The sequence below is a fragment of the Neolamprologus brichardi genome, chromosome 1 (assembly GCF_056152115.1).
Source record: "Neolamprologus brichardi isolate AB-2024 chromosome 1, ASM5615211v1, whole genome shotgun sequence".
Lineage (NCBI taxonomy): Eukaryota > Metazoa > Chordata > Actinopteri > Cichliformes > Cichlidae > Neolamprologus > Neolamprologus brichardi.
Genome location: NC_142104.1, coordinates 29743053 through 29760365, shown reverse-complemented (window position 1 = coordinate 29760365; position 17313 = coordinate 29743053). Strand labels below are relative to the sequence as shown.

At 38.5% G+C, this 17313-nt stretch overlaps 1 protein-coding gene across 2 annotated transcripts; it reads left to right on the top strand.

Annotated features, from left to right (window-relative positions):
- The first annotated feature begins 239 nt into the window (after window positions 1–239).
- Window positions 240–16995, top strand: LOC102790758 (uncharacterized). 2 transcript variants are annotated; one of them, XM_087840759.1, is made up of 16 exons: window positions 240–319; window positions 2166–2257; window positions 2718–2881; window positions 5057–5244; window positions 5803–5907; window positions 6516–6654; window positions 7495–7642; window positions 7800–7932; window positions 10878–11030; window positions 11122–11159; window positions 11265–11294; window positions 11396–11562; window positions 12599–13047; window positions 13202–13301; window positions 14777–15371; window positions 16203–16995. In XM_087840759.1, the coding sequence occupies exons 3-16, from the start codon at window positions 2750–2752 to the stop codon at window positions 16283–16285; spliced, it is 2460 nt and encodes an 819-aa protein (XP_087696885.1). In that variant the 5' UTR covers window positions 240–319; window positions 2166–2257; window positions 2718–2749; the 3' UTR covers window positions 16286–16995. The 2 variants fall into 2 exon arrangements, with proteins under 2 accessions (XP_087696885.1, XP_087696890.1); XM_087840764.1 differs by having other exon boundaries at window positions 254–319; window positions 2189–2257.
- The last annotated feature ends 318 nt before the right edge of the window (window positions 16996–17313 follow it).

Here is a 17313-nt window from a genome sequence, read left to right as displayed (position 1 = left end):
TGTTTTTTTTTTTTTTCTTTTTGGTTTTTCTCTTGCTGTCTTTAATATAAAAGACTGCAGAAGGTGTCATATATACGGGGAAGGCGTACCTCATGCAATGCACAATAATCAGAGCTTGGTCACTTCAGTTACGCTTCTCTTGGCATGCGGTAATTTTCATGTTCTTTAGAAGCTCTGGTTGAACCAGTTCAACTTCATTCTGTCGTCGCTCAAATTTAGTTTGCTTGCATCTCAGCGCTCAAGACTGTATAGAAAGAGAGTGGAGGCTGTAAGCTCCTAAGTTGGACTTTGGAAAATGAAGAACTGACGACTGATTACGGTAAAAATATATCTTCCTTGTCTGACATTTTTATTTCAGAGTGTGCGCGTTTTCTATATCTGGCTTTTATTCTGTGGAGGTTTCAGGGCAGAGCTGCCTGAGTAATTCTGGCCTGTGACTGGAGTTTCATTTGTTATTCACCAACATTTAGAAACCTGATACTTTTTAACAGCATACAGTTCAGAAGTTTACCTACATTCAGCATGGGCATGAATGTCATGGTTATTTGGGCTTTTAGTTAAGTTTTTGTTTCCCAGGATTGTACAGGTTACATTTAATTTCACTTTAAAAAACAGTAATTGGATGTAAAAGTTTTAATTGATTTTGGATTTTCTGTCATCAACACTGTGAAGAGCATACATACAGGCTCAGATACACTCAGATCTTTTAAAGGTTCTCCAGTGTCTTTTGACTTGGCTAGCCCAAGAACTTTGGCTTCTCATTGTGTAAACTTTATGTAGAGGTGCTCAGAGAAATGTATATTTAGCCGGTGTAGCACATTATAGTCTGCTGCCATGTCTCAAAGCAGTTGCATAGTGCAGTTCACTACCTGGACAAGTTTGACTGGAAAAGACCTAAATATTTTCCACGGGACACAAGATTTAAGTTGATTGTAATGTCTTATGTTTTCATTACATACACCTGTCAGTATAAAAATCAGTTCTTTTTTTTCCAAGTCAGTTTGCCTCACGATATCTTTGACAAACATGGATCCAGCTCACTGGATATATGTGGACTAAAAAGAAGAGCATACATTTTTGGACTTTTGTGTGTTTTCTCATTAGTTTTCCCTTCTTACTGACAAATAACCCTCTCAAGCACCAAAGTATGAAAATATTAGTTAATAGTTAATTAATATTACTACTGATGGCTTTCTTTGTAGTCAGCAGCATTTCTTCACATATTGGAAAAACTGAGATGCATCTTTAAAAAAGATTTTCTGAAGATACCTCAGGGTTTAAATGTGTAGCTTAATCTTTATCCTGGAAATAAAAGAAACTTTAAAAACAAGAAAACTGTTTATTGATAGGCAATAGCTTTACTGGTCGGGCCCACTTTGAATGAAACTGGGCTCTATGTGGTCCATGATGTAAGATGAGTTGACGTCTCTGATTTAGATTCTAAAACTAGAAAATCTGTCACAGAGCCTTTTAAAAGAATGGAAATAAAGATATACACCATAATATGTTGAACTATTTCTCCAGAACAGATTTTTATCACACCATGGACTTTTAAGTACAAAAGCAATGCCCCACTTTGCACACAGACATCACAAACAAATAAAAAATTAAAAAAAACCTCCTGTCATTAGAACATTAGTGAAGCTCAGAAAAAAAGCTAAATAACGCAAGTCAGTACCAGCCACTTTCCCCTCCGTGGCCACTGCCTGCAGGTATTGCTGCTTAAGAGATGACACCGCTGCCTTTGAGCCTCCAGCTTTAGGTTCTTATTAACAATTCATGTATTAAAAACACCGCCAAACCATGCTGCTCCCACCAACCATGTTTCATGTCAGGAAAGAGTTTTTGATGTGAATCTGTAGTACTGTTTTACATCCAGACATCGTGTTTTGCATTTTTGTATCGATACAAGTCATTTTTTATTACTTAATTCTTTCATTTTGTCCCACCATTCTTATTTAGGGTTTTGCACATGGTGGGCATATGTTTGCTGGCTGTTTTATACTGTTGCCACACTTTTCAGTGTTAAGAAGATTTATTCTGCTATGATGGGTGGAACCTAAGAATTTAAAATTTGTTCCTTTTTTCCATTGTATTTATTTATTTGATTGATTGATTGATTGATTGATTGATTGATCTATCGGGTTGTCATTTATGATTTCCAGAGGTTGTTTGCTGTTGTCCTCAGGTTCTTGTACCCCTCTCTGAGGATTACTTATTGTGATTGGTGGGGGATTCCCAAGTGCAGAAACAGCAGGTATGTCACGGTCTTTTCATTTTGATGGCACTTAAGATCATAATTATTCCACAAAAACTGCAGGTGTTTTCTAATTTGTGACTGACAAAATGGTTTCTATTCAAGTGAGTTTTGATACGAGGTTGATGTTTCACTCTTCAACCTGTCAAACTTTTATAATGTGGTATTACACACCTTGAATTGCAGAGCCGCCAGTTACAATATCATTATTAAATCATAAATAATATAGTGAGAGATTCCGTAGTATCATCTCTCACTATCCTGTCAGATATATAACGACAGCCTTGTTTCAGAAAGACAATGCGGGATCAGTGTTGAATTGACTTTAAAAGTCAAATTTACTTGACGTGTAGTGTAGATAAAACAGGATTCAGGGCGGGGGGGTGTTGCGGCTAATGAAAAGTGAGTTAGTGCTCTGACTCTTGACTACTTCACCTTCCTGTCTTTGTATTTTCCAAAGGTTCAGACTCGCTCCTTGCCTGAGAAGCTGACATGCTGGACAGATTCAAGATGCATATGTTATTGCTGGGCCTGGCTCTGTTGATGCTGGGCTTGGCCTCTGACGCCTCTTCTCTTGGCCTGACTGTGCATGTTGTGCCCCTGGACAGTGATGGAGGAAAAACAGTGAGTACCGTTTTCCCTCTTTAATTTTTTTTTTCAGAGTCCTAAAAACCAAGATCTCCCCACTCTCAGCTGTTCCTAATTATACATTTTTACTATCACATTTTAGTCGTGTGTTGAGATTTTCATAAACTCTAAATTATAGCAGGAAACTAATAAAAGACATTTTCCATGATTCATAAACCATATTATTTTATGCCTCAGCATTATTATTTATTAGAATTATTTATCAAAACTGTGCTTCTATAATTTTACTTTACTAAAATTATACTTTCCTTGAAATATCCTAATGAACGTGTTTACCACTCAATTAGTTAAAACGTTTCAGGATTCACTGCAAGAACAAAAAAACATTAAAATTGACATGCTTCAACCTAAACCCTTCCCCTTCTTTCTTTATTTTAGTTGCTACTTACTTATGTGTGCAAATAATTGATTCTTTTAATTCTACAAAACAAATTCAGTGTCAGTCATTGTGTAGTGCAGACGTTCCCAAAGTGTGGGGCCCGCCCCCTAGGGGGGGCGCAGAGCCATTGCAGGGGGGGCGCGGCATGAAAAGGGAAAAAAAAAAAAAACAACGCTTGGACACTGCTAGCACGGGCGCCCACACAAAGGCAAAGCAGGAGATGAAGCATAGCTGAATATGTTTCCAAACCAACTTCATTCTAAGCCAAAGACTAGAAAATATGGTGAAGCACATCTTCCCTTTGGTTTCACCTGCACAAGTGCAGAGGTAGGTCTCCCTGCAGGATTGGTTTTCCCTTTGTTGGGAGCAGCGCTGGGCTGTTTAAATCACGGACAAACAGTATCCCACATTCTTGATTTGTAGTTCACAAACACTTGTTGTAATGACTAACTACTCCTGACATGTTGGAGATGTTTGCTCTTTATACAGTAAAGTTACAGTGGGATACAAATAACATCAGGCTGATCCTGCCATGATTTGTTCCCCGGTTCAAATCACGGACAAACAGCGTCCAACAGCTGTTTATGTTTTTGAACCCATTTTGCAGAGGGATTTTTTGAAAAATGTATTGATAGCAATGTTGAATATTATTACACAGAAAAAAACAACTACATGTAAAATAATTACACCGTGACGCCTCTGCCTTTGTAAATGGAGGGACAGTAACTGCATGTATATGTAAGCCTGTAAAACCTGCAGACAGTCAGATTAACAGTATTTCGTCTCTACCTGCCATTCTGCAATTCATCTCATGTAAACAATAACGTGCACACAGCGTGACGTGAAAAAAGGCACATACCTTTGACATTGCATGACGAACTCTGTATTCCTCGTCCAGTAAACGCAAAAAAGGAGTTTTAAAAAATCTCCATTCTCGGTGATTCGAAACGCCGTTTACGTGTGGACGAAACAGCTGCGTTTTCAAAAATACCCGTGTAGGTGTGGACATAGCGTAAAAGAGTTAGTAGTTTATTTTCTTACTACCTGTAATTTATTGCAGATTACTTGTAATTATTTGCTTAATTGTTTACTAAATGTTTGAGGTGTGAAATAAACCGCAATGGAGCAAAATATGGGTGTGTGTGGTTGGAGGATGTGTTCGTGCGTGCGTGCGCGCGCATGCGCGCGCGTGAGGGGGGGCGCGAACATTTTTCTTGTAAAACAAGGGGGGCCCAGCAAAAAAAGTTTGGGAACCACTGGTGTAGTGTGTTAGGTCTGTTGTAATCAAGTTGGGCATTCTTCTATGCAGTCCTGTCAGCTGTGCACGTCTTAATTACTCATGGCTCCATCTATCCTCAAAAACGAACCCTTACTTTCATATAGATTTAATAGCTGAACTAAGGATAATGTTGATATTGTTGTTTTTTTCATAGTTGTTGTCTCCCATTGTTACATCACACTGGGCCACAAACATCCCATAAATTAGTGCTTCAACCCAAATTCAGTTATTTTTAGTTGTTTCATTCAGTTGATGGGAATAGCAGTGTAGCATCCTACTAATACTCAACATTAGTGGGTAAAATAAAAGTAGCAAATACTTTATTTATCCCAAAAGGTAGGAAATTACGCTTACTAATAACTGTCAATTAATAGTCAACATACTAGCTGTGTGGGTCTCAGATTGATATTTGGTGCCTGATGAACTACACGGAAATGTTTGTAATGTTTGTTTAGTGCAGACATGAGGGAGTTTGTCTCTTTACTTCTTGCAGGTGCGGGCTCATTTCACTGTCATTGCTCCTAGTCCTTGTCCGTCTTTGTCTGGACTCTGTGCTCCAGGAGAGGACTGTCTAGTCCACACCACCCCGTTACCTTTCACTGGGACCAAACCCTCTGACTGGTGTGTCCGCCAGTGGCAGAAAACTGTCCCCAGTGACTACAGAGCTACCATCAGTTTAGGGTATGAGACCTACAATGCGAATACCCTTGACCTCAGACATGCTAAATTTTGTATATTAATTTTTACATTTTTCACCTTTTTAAAAGAACTTTGCGCAGTCTATTTGGAAATAACTCTGAGATTATTCCAAGTGACATTGTTTTGTTTTGTTTCTTAGACAACTATGGAGGACTTTTATTTGTATTTATTTTTTTGTTCTACTAGATCAGCTTTGCATAATTCAGAGTTTTTTCTGATTTGTTGCCCCTCGCAACAAAGAATGGGCGAAGCTGGGGCTTCTATGGTCCCAGCGAGAGGTTTGTGCTTGAAATAACCACATTAGTGATATCCCACAACATCTGAAATCATAAAGAGCTAAGAGTACACAAAAGCATTTAAAATTGACTATTTCAAGCAGTCTGGAGCCCAAACAAACTGACTTATGATTCTTCAGTCCTGTGCGAATCAAACCGTTTGCTATGAAGCATTGTATTTACTATCTGTGACAAGATCAATGATGTTATTTGTTAAATTAAAGGAAGAAGCCATTAATACAGGTTTTTTTTTTTACTGTTTTAGGTCCAGAACAGAATTTTTTGTGTCTATAAATGCAGGACCAGTGATCCGGGCAAACAGCGGGAGACTCAACCACCCTGCTTTTGTGGCTCTCCCTCCTCCACTAAGGTAGCGTAAACAACTACTCTCTGCTCTCCTTCCTCCCGACTCCTGTATTCAGACATGAGCTGAATTTGTGTTAATTAAATTAAGGACATTTAAGCTGTCATAAAGAGATATAAGCTACATATATCTGAACAAAGATCCATATAAGATTTTACATGAAATAGATTTTTAAAATTTCACTTGGTTATTCGGATGATTTAAATCTGAGTGTAATCTTTTTTTTGTTGTTAAAAAGTCCATGTGAAATCAGAGTGAAGCCTGAGTCTGCAGGTTTATGCGATCAGTTTCCGCTGATTTGTCTATCTGTTACTCATGCTCACCACTCGCAGTGGCTTTTTCAGCTCCAAAAGCCAGCTGTTGCTGGAGGCCAAGTTTAAGATCACCGCCCAAACAGGCATCACCAAAGAGGCAGCACTTTGAGAGCTTATTGACGTCAGCCAAAGTCTTTGCTTCTCAAAGACTTCTTCAGAGTGATGCCTTGCCCTTCAGCTGTACAGACTGCACCAAATCCACTTTCATTTTTGTTTTCTCTCTTGTTGTGATTTATGATTCAAGAAGCTGATTATCTCTTTGTCTGCATGCCACCAATATTTCTTGTTCTGTGAGAACAGGGCCCGTGTGAACTGTCCTCATGACATCCATCTGTCAGTGAAAGACTTGGATGGGGACAAGGTTCGATGTCGATTTGCCAGTTCTGACAAGGGAGAGTGTGTCAGCTGCACCCAGCACTCTTTCATAGAGCTGGATGGGGTGAGTTGTATTTCACGAGTTCGAGGCTTTATTATTGTAGGCCCTAAAATCTATTTTATTCTTAATTAAAAACATATTTTACTATTTTAAAGATGATTACAATTAAACATAAGTGTGGATTAGACTAACATAAATATTTAAATATGTTCAGCACCAACCAACACCCAACCCACTCCATCTTTGGGGTTTCATCAGGACAGAAATCTGGCGTAAAACTCTGCCAAATGAAACATGTGGAAATACCTGCTGTGGTGAATGGTGTGTCTTAAATTTGTGAAGAAAACCCCCCAAAAAAGGGGAAAAAGGCAAATCTCAGCTATGGTGAAAAAAGAAAGGCTAGACAAAGAGGTTGCAGGTGAGCTGGGAGGAGCTGTAGGTCACATACTGGCAAGGGGAAAGTAAACAGCAGGAAGTGTTAGACTGAAATGACAAAAGCACAGTGTACACAGTGAAAGAACAAAACATGTAACTATGACAGTGACGTAGAGCATAAAAGTATAAAGTAGCTTAAAATTTAAACACAGTAATAAAATATTTCCAGTAATCACATTCCAGTTAATTTTGGAAATGCAACTGAATTCTCTTTGGTCTTTGATCAGTCAAATAGTTTCCAAAGTAAATTATACTTAATTATAATTATACTTAATTATACAATGGTGCTTAAAAGCCACCATTAATATCATTTGCATACAGTCTGGAAACAAGTTTAACCACTCAGTTTTTTTTGTTGTTTGTTTGTTTTGCCTTGTATTGATGTCATTTACAGTCAAACATTGCCCACACATACCATTGTGGAACTTGTTCATCTCTGTTGTTGACATTGTTTCATTCTTTTACCAGGAGAAATGCATTTTGTCCTTCACTGGACAGGCACCTGCAGGACAGTATTTTATTTACCTGATGGTGGAGGACCTGATTCCTTCGCCCAGAGTAAACCATGCCACAGATCTGCCCCTCAGCTCTGTCCCTGTCCATCTCTCTCTAACTGGTGAGGCTGACAATCGCTTAGATGACATTTTGGTTCAAGTATAGAGAATAATAATTGCGCTTTCTCTCATCATCTGCCAAAATGAAAATAATAATTTTACCAGATTAATAATAACTTATAGCATAATGTAATAAATGGTTTCATTTTGTCTTTCCAGTGGAAGAGTCATATTTTAGGTGCTCTGATGAACCAGTGGCCATAGACAGGACCCCGAAAGATGACTCTGTACTGTTTGTTCTGCCGTACCAGGAGGAGAAAATCAACACTGACTATAGGTCGGAGGAGGAGAGGTGAGTCCTGGTGGCTCTTCCTTTGCCATCCCTCCCACTGCTTTTTAAACATCCCAACATGGTTTATTCTTTTATTTTCTGTTGCTGTTGCTGCATTTTTGCTGCATATGCATGTATAGGTATGTACTAGGGGTGCAACGATACAACAAAATTCACGGTTCGGTTCGGTTCGATACTTTGGTGTCACGGTTCGATATTTTTTCGATACAAAAAAAATGTTCATGCCTTTTTATTAATTTGTCATTTATTAAATTTTCACGGCACATTCTGCACCACATCTCTGTGCGTTCATCATTTGTTTGAAGCCAGCTCACCTCCTGCAACCACTTTTCCGAGAATACGCGCTTCTTTTGTGGTTCGGACTCCTTCTGACATTTCTTTGGAGGTGGAGGAACATCACAGTAATTGCTTAAAGGAGCTTCTTCGACATCTTTAAGAGTTCTAAACAAATGTCTGTCCTCTTCCTTAAAATCTTATGTACGCAAACACGCGTTGCAACTTCTTATCTTGTGCGGGTTTTTATTTTGACAGCGAATGCGCACCTGCGGACCACTTATGTGCAGCCCTGGTTATTTAGCTCGTCATATTGCAGCCACAGAAATTCTTTTGTCCATGAAACCATAAAGCTGCACTTTCTTTTTGCCTTATAGTCTGATTTGTCATAACCTTTCCGTTTTGTCACTTCTTCACCCTGACCTGTCTTATTTGGCTCAGCAGAACTAAAATATATATCTTGCTGCTTTTACACACGCACTAACATAACGCTCAGCGATTCTCTGCGCGATCAACCTCTCACATGTTTAAGCTGCAGGAGATTTCACTTGTCATGTTTGCATAGTAAGCTAACGATTGATAAGACGATGTCAGAGGAATTGGTGCGCAAATTATCATCACTCACCAATCAGTACTGTAGCTTTCTATACACAGTTCACGCGATTGCAAAGTGAAAGCAAAAAACAAGCGCAAATTCAAACGCGATTTCAGTATGTCACATATTGACAGTGGCCGATGCCAATGACATAATTACCCAGCTACATTTCCGAAAGAATGCAAAAGCATTGACATATATTTTTCCTTCCTACGATAGGCCGACGGGCAGGGCAGAGATAGAGTTTGGTAGCCCGACTGGAAAAAAGCCCCAGGACGTCGGGCTAGCGATTTTGCGAGCCCTGTATCTGATTGAGGAATCACTCATCTTTGGAAAAGAGAGTTTATTATGGAGAAATGTCTCTTTCCAAAATAAAAGCTATACTATACGCTTCTTCTGGGCTATATTCTCAGCAGCATATTAAACATATCAGGTCCCCATAAGGAGAATCATGTGCTAACGGCTGTCTAAATGACTCGGGTAAAGTTTGTAGCATGCGTGCTTGTTTTTGTCTGCTTCCACTTGTCTTTGCACTAGGATGATGTCAGAGTAAATGTGCAGTCATATTGGTTGTGTTCCCACTAGTGCTGTCAGCGTTAATCTGAAATGACGTTAAGGTCACAACACGGGAAATCTCCGTTAACGAGCTACCGCGGATCGCCTCATGAGTGGGGCTGGAAGACGTCAACACATTAACGAGCTAACTGCACTAACACACTAGTTCCCACCAATTGAGCATTGCTGGCACATCCAACATACTGTTTTACTTTTGTCCATGACACGCTTACCTTCAGGGTCATACGTCACATGAAAACCAAAATAGTTCCAAACGCCAGATCTGAATCAGGGTGGGGGAGGTTCAATTTGCCATGTTGCAACGAGCTTAACTTCTGTCTAGCTAGCTTGCCCTGCGCTCAGTGAATCTGTGTTCGACTACTCCGCCTAGGCTGCACTGTCGAGCGCAGATCCACTGAGCGCTCAACACAGACAGCATCGTCAGATAGAAAGTTGATAAAATAAATTAAAAATGTTGTATCGTTCGATACATATGCGTACCGAACCGAAAGCACTGTATTGAACGGTTCGATATCGATACGAGTATCGTTGCACCCCTAGTATGTACATATGTACATGTACAAATATACTTGTATAGAAAAGTTATATAAGAGTCTGCTTGTGTGTGCATATATATGGATGTCTGTGAAGGTTCTCAGTCATCCAGGTCATCGTAGTCAAAGGAGCTTGCAAAGAAAAGCGTCTGGACTTCTTTAAGTTGCTTGAAGACGTTTCACCTCTCATCCGAGAAGCTTCTTCAGATTTAATCTGGGACTCTGGCGGGGAGTCCCAGATTAAATTTGAAGAAGCTTCTCGGATGAGAGGTGAAACGTCTTCAAGCAACTTAAAGAAGTCCAGACGCTTTTCTTTGCAAGCTCCTTTGACCATATATATGGATGTTTTGTAATCTTTTTTACCTCATTTATTTGAATTTTTTCTTTTATTTGATTACATTACCCCTCTGTTCAGCACTTTGGCCAACACTTGATGTCTTTTAAACATGCTATACAAATAAAGCTGACTTGTTGTGCAAAAAAAAAAAACCCAGTCTGCATATTGAAAAGCAGACCTCTGTTTTAAAGAATTACAACAGGGGACTGAAAACGGTAGCGTGTGTGTGTGTCAAGTAAGCACATTTTATATAGTACATGTAAAACCAAAGTGCTTTAGACTAAAATAAAATAAAATGATTTCATTTAAACTCATTTGATTTCATTTAGATTTTCCATGTAATTTTATCACATAAGTACAATGTAAAATGTTAATATAATGGTTTGGTCAAATGAAATTCATTCAGTTGGTATATATTCTATTTATACCAAGTGGATTTTCTTACATTTAATTTTATATATTTCCGTTGCATTTTACTAAAAAAAAAAAAATTCCTTCCTGTTTATTGAGGGTTGCGAGGGTGAAGAATTATTTTTTGAGTGTGCCTGTGTGGCTTTGCAAGAAGTGTGAGAGGTGTGAAGTATTTTTAGGTGAATCAAACATTATTAAAGGTTTCTCTCAATATTTACAGTGTTTTAGAGTTTGCCGTGGTTGGGCCCCCTGACCTCTACAGGACTGGCTTCACATCAGTCGGCCCCCTGGCCACTATGGCCATGGCCTGGATCCGCTCTGAAAACAACCTGACTCATCTGTTGCCCATCTGCTTTGCTGCAAATACCAAGAGGTCAGCTGATGCTTTATTAAACCTGTATTTATACATTTGCATATATGTGCTTCAGATGAACCTGTCTGATCTGAATGTTTTATCCTGTCAGATTACAGTCGGAGCCAAGATGTGTGTGGCTATACCAAAGTAAGAGCTTGCTTAGAAATATCTGGCAAAACAACTTCTTTCTTTACAGCAGGGTTTTATCTGAAAATACTCACTGCTTACGTGTTCCTTCTCAAACTTTTTCAGGGGAAACCAGAACATTACCTGCTGGAACAGGTAGAAATTCAGGTCTTGTGTGTGAGATTCAGGTGATTTCGAGTGTGATAAGTGTGGTTGCGTGAGTTATTATCAATAATTAACCTTCTGCTCCTGGTCAGAACTGAAGTGTGAGAAGACAGAGATGACTCTGGTGCTCCCCATCACCTCGCTCACAAACATCAACCTTGACGAACTCCAGCTCAACAGCCCCACCTGCCCCGTCAACTACAACAACACACATGTGACTGCAACCATCTCCTTGGACGGCTGTGGCACAAAGACTGTGGTAAAATACTACGCAATTATGTCTTCCTTTCCTTTTTTGGTAGCTGTGGCTTTCTTCCTTTATTTTAACATGAAAGGCTTTTATTCAAGAAAGGAATCACAGCAGTATTTAAAGAGCAGCTTAACGTAAACTGAAACTCTTGTCTTTGCTGACACCATGTGGTTTCCTTTCTCCTTGTATATATGTGTTTCAGGAGTCTTTAGAAAGCAGTTTTAACTAAGTAACAAATCAATAACTATGAATTATGAGTTGATGAATATCAAAATGGTGAAATAAAGCTTAGCTGAATTGGCTTAGTCAGCTCTGAGAATGTTCACTCTGGGTCAAGCTTGTAAGAAGAGTTCAGAGATTTAGGCTCAAACAGGCTGCAGCCTTGTGATTGTACCTCCGTGTGGACTGAATCAAATGTAAGACATTAAACAGTCATATCATTCAGTAACAATTCCAGCGTAATGTAGCTTTAACCCCCAGCAGATTGCTCTTTCAGCACACATAAATGTCCTCTAGCCTAATATATATTGCCTACTGGACTTGACCTCTGTTCAGCTAAAAGAAAAAGAATTTGCCTCCATCTATCAAGACACATCCATGCTGTGTAATATTAGTGCTGTAAGGCTGGATAATGCTGTTCAGTGAAATTATAGTGGGATAAAAAAAGAAGGCTGTAAAGTTTAATTAAGTAGTCGTCAGAGAATAAGAGAAATCCTTCTCATGTTTGCTTCAGGCTATAAAGGAGGGAGACGATATGTAAAAACTGAGGTGTTAAAATAAACTTTCCAGCGAGCAGTGTCACAGAGTCACCTGCAGTAGACCAAGAGTTTAACTTATCTGTCTTTTCTTAAAAAAAGAATTTCCCTTATCTGAAGCTCTGTCATCTGGTTACACAGAAGATGAAACTTATTGGAAACCTTTTATTCAAAATAGATTTTCTGGCCTTATATTAAAAATTATTTCTCAAACGATGAGATATTTTGCAGTGATAGATTATTTGTTTGGATTTTTCATTTTCTCTTTTCTCATTCTCAATTTTTCCCAGCACTCGGGCCCAGAGCTGGTTTACACCAACACCTTGAAAACCGTGCGTCCCTACTCTATGATTAGCCGCCAGCCCTTACTTATCCTGCCTTTGGCCTGCCGCATCCCAGGAGTCCAGGTCAAGGGCCCAAACGCTTTAATTGAGTTACCCACAGAGAGAGAGACCTTTGGTGCGTTTCGTGTTTGGATTGAATTTTACCTCCCAGGAACAGGGCCCCTGGCACAATTCACCAGAAATCCCACGTTTCGCTCTAACTTCAACTCACCACAAAGAGTGCGTAGAGCTGTTGACTCGGAAACAGGAAGTGAAGAAAGTGGATCCAGGATCAAACAACTGGACCTCTACGTCAGGTCCAATTGCAGTGTGGTTCGAGCCGAGATGATAGTAAACGAATGCATCGAGTCTGAGACTGAGGACTTTGCAATAAGCCGTCCTATTCTAAAACAAGGGTCAGTAATATTCAGCTTGTGTCCTGTCATTTTTTCAAAGTTACCACTTTGGAGAGGACAGATGCTCTTAGAAAATCTTCTCAAAGAAATGTTGTTTTCAGTACATGAAGCATATCATACAAACTGAAATAACAGTCGCATTTCTCTTTTTCAGGTGCTTGACATCCAGCAACACCTTAGAGGTTATTACTACCCAAAATAATTCCAGGGTTTACCGCCTTGATTTGAGTACAATACAGATCAATGGAACAACTGTAAGTGATGTCATATAACACACACATAAGCATAAGTGTCACTTTGCTGTACTCTTTCTGTGTACCAAAGGCTTGTTTCAAATAAAAGTTGAAACTGAGAAAGAAATCATTTTGACCAGCAAAATACAAAAAGTATTCAGGGTCATTCAATGTCAATTCATCAAATCAATGTTAAAGATACGTTTCTTAAAAGGCATCATGCAAAATTTCAGCATTACTGTGGCTGTAGGACAGGCTGTTTTAGACAATTTTCTAAAAACTACTTGAGTTAGCTTTTTTCACTATTTCTGTCTCTAAGAATACTTAGGAGCGCAGCTCAAGTTAGGAGAGCATGAAGGATGCTCGAAGTCCCTTAAATATTTGGATGTCGGATCTCCGACAGCTGATTTGTATTCCAGCAGAAACCACCGTTTTGTACGCAGGGGGTGATATTTTGTTTACAACTAGTCAGATACAAGGAGGATGATATTATTTAATGCAGTTCAAGTCAGGTGAAAGGATCTAGCTCAAGTAGTTTTCTAGATAATTGAATTTTAAAAAGGGGCCTTCACAAAAACGGTGGTAGAAAAACGTTTAAAACAGCCCTGGTGTTTTCCCTTCAAATACTTATCTGAGAGCAATAGTGGCATGATGTTTTTCGTGATTCCTATTAAGAATGTATTTTTGCCCTCAGTTTTGTTTTCAAACAAATTTGTGATGGTCAAGAGGGAAGTTGACAAATGAGGTGCTCCTTAAAAGCATTGACTGTAGAAGTGATGCAAGCCCCTGTGAGTTTTTTTCAAACATGTTGTAGCCATGGGAGTCACTCATAATAACTGTTTACTTAATTAACAGTTCTAACATTTGAAAAATGAATTTTACAAGCTTTCCAAAAAACATTGTGTTTAAATTAAAATTACGATGTATTTTTATGTATGTTTTACCTTATTTATGTTTTAAATTAAAGTTGATGTTTTTAGTTTGGAAGCCAGTTTTAGGGAAATCCCTACAATTTTTCTCCTGTTCAGTTGCACATCTGCTGTTTTCCGCTTTTTTAAATTTATTACATTCTCAGATGCAAAATAAACAAATAAATAAATAGAAATTAAATGGTGGTGTAGCTGGTTCTATCCCACTGGGCCAAACAGAAACATTTAAACTGATTTCCATGAGACTTTGTTTCATGTAGCTAGCACCATCATCTGCTCAATGCTTGAACAATATGTTGATTAGTTACCAAATACCTCTAAAGCAAATTGCAGATTTTAAATTAATTTTACTAATCAGTAAGTGCTATCATGCTAGCATGCTATGGAAAGGTACTGACCACTGCACACATCATGTGTGGTGGCTGACTTGTTCTGAGCATTTGTCTTGATTGTGCTTTAGAATTGTTCCAGTATTAATGCTTCGTAAACAGCTGTAGTGCTCTATGTGGCGATAGTGTGAAATACTTTAATCTGAACACTGCTGAGTGTAGCTTTTTGTGTTTACAGCTGTATGTCCAGTGCACAGTCAATCTGTGCATTACCACCATGCCCTCTCTGTTGTGCCCAAATCTATGTACCAGCTCCAGGAGTCAGAGCACCCTGGTTGGCAGTGTGTTCACCAGCAGCTACACAGTCAAATCAGGACCTGTGAGCCTTGTGCTCACCACTCCTGCTCCAACCACAACAGCCGTGGCAAACACAACAACCGCAGCAAATACAACAAGTACTAATGTAACAACCGCTACTACAGCCACAGCTGCAACTACTCGTACAGCCAATACTGCAAGTACATCAGCAACTCCAGCTGTTACAGCTGCAACTACTGCAACCAGTATCACAACCAATACTGCAAGTACATCAGCAACTCCAGCTGTTACAGCTGCAACTACTGCAACCAGTATCACAACCAATACTGCAAGTACATCAGCAACTCCGGCTGTTACAGCTGCAACTACTGCAACCAGTATCACAACCAATACTGCAAGTACATCAGCAACTCCGGCTGTTACAGCTGCAACTACTGCAACCAGTATCACAACCAATACTGCAAGTACATCAGCAACTCCAGCTGTTACAGCTGCAACTACTACCGCAGGAAGTGGTAAGACAATTTATTTTAAACAAGACTTAACCTCTCCTCTGTTTTTAAACATTAATTCACTAAAATGTAAAAGACAATATTAATGACAATAAAAGTCAGTTTTAACCTTTTAGGTTTCCTGCAACAGTGGTTTTGATTTTCAGGAAAGTAATGAGCAGTGTCTTATTTCAGGGCCACTGGCTTATTCATTCCTGGCCAGGTGCCTAAATATAAGCAAATGAAAACATGTAGGTCACACTCAAGTCAAAGATGACAAAAGTGCTTTACAGGCTATGCAAATTATACATTTAATTAAGCGTTGGTCAACTTTTAACATTTCCATCGTTTTTAATAAATTTAATTAAGAAAATGTAAATGTTCCTGTGTCTGAAGTACTTTGGGTCAACTTCTGTTGTTTAAATGTGCTACAGGCTCTAAATAAAAAAAGTGTGAGAGTCAACATAAATAGATTTTAAAGTTTTTCATAGTGCATGTTTGATGTACATTTTTTCATTTCCATAAAACAGTTCAGTGGACTGCATACTGAACTTGAAGGATAGAAACAAAGTATCGATCCTATCACACTAGTGTCAACCTTACACCGATACAGGTGTTGGAATCGATACTATCAATATTTTTGATTGAGCCGCCCCTCTCTACCTTCTTAAAGGAGTCCCAAAGAGATTTGTATCCCTTCCCAGTGTCAAACTGGTGATCTTTCACTTGTTAGGCAAATGTGTAAAATATTACCATATTCAATTATATAATCTTGCTTTTAAGGTTTAAATGTTAATAAGTGCACAGTGTTAACTGTAAACTTAACTCACTGACCTCATCTCTCTTCCACTGCAGCTCCATATCAGGCCTCATCTCTGGCAACAGGAGTGATTTTGACAACTTTCAGCATATTTCTTCAGAAAATGCTCCTTTGCTGATCCTGCATCTGGAGTTATCTGTCACCTTAGGGAGCACCTCATTCGTTTCCTTTGGACATTTAGAGATAGAATCACACAAATGATTCCAGTGTGTATTTTGAGCTGTTTCAGATTCCCACATTAAAGTAAGATCACACAAAATACTGTCAAAGGGAAAAGAAATAGAATTGCATAGAATTTTCTTAATTCCTCTATCCCTTTCATAGTTATAAGATGGTAAGAAATACTTAGGATGCAATATTAAAAATGTTAAACTGCTGTATTACACTTTACTAGTAAAATGGTGGATTTATATGACCTTCATCGACACAGCAATTTGTTTGTTTTACAAATCAGGACCATTGTGGATAAAATGTCTTCTTCACCATGAGTAAAACTTTTAAAATTCTGGTTAACTGGCACTTTAAGATCTACTTTATGTATTTTTTTCATAGTCCAACAAAAACCTGTTTAAGAAAAAGAACTTGAGCTTATCATTGTCTAAAGTGTATCCATCTTTACTTCAGATATAAAAATTAAAATTGTATGTGTATTGTTTTTAGAATAACATAAATATCTTGCTAAGTAGTTATTATTATTAACCGCTTTGATCTGTTTCTAATAAGTTTTCCTTTTTACAGTTCTATTTTATTAATCTCTTATAAGGCCCTTCAACTGTGTTTGTTTGCAAAGGCCAATATGAATAAAGCATGAATTATTATTTGATGAAAGTTGTACTGGTATTGGATCGATTTCCTAGCTGTTGTAGGAGATTTTGTGAAAAGAAGCCACTTTTTTCCCCCTTAATCAATCTCTACTGATGCCAAAGAAAAATAGAAAAATATTTTTTTCTAGGAGCACTAATCCAAGTCCTAGGTCTAATAATAAGATCAGTGGTATTAGAAAAATCTCCAGGGTGGTTTTAACAATGAGGCAGAGAACAGCAAGAAGGAGGGTTATACAGGTATTTTAATTGTGAGTATGTAAATATGTCCTCAGCCTTGGAGATCAGTGTGTGCAATTTAATTATTTAGCTCTAAGGTACACTT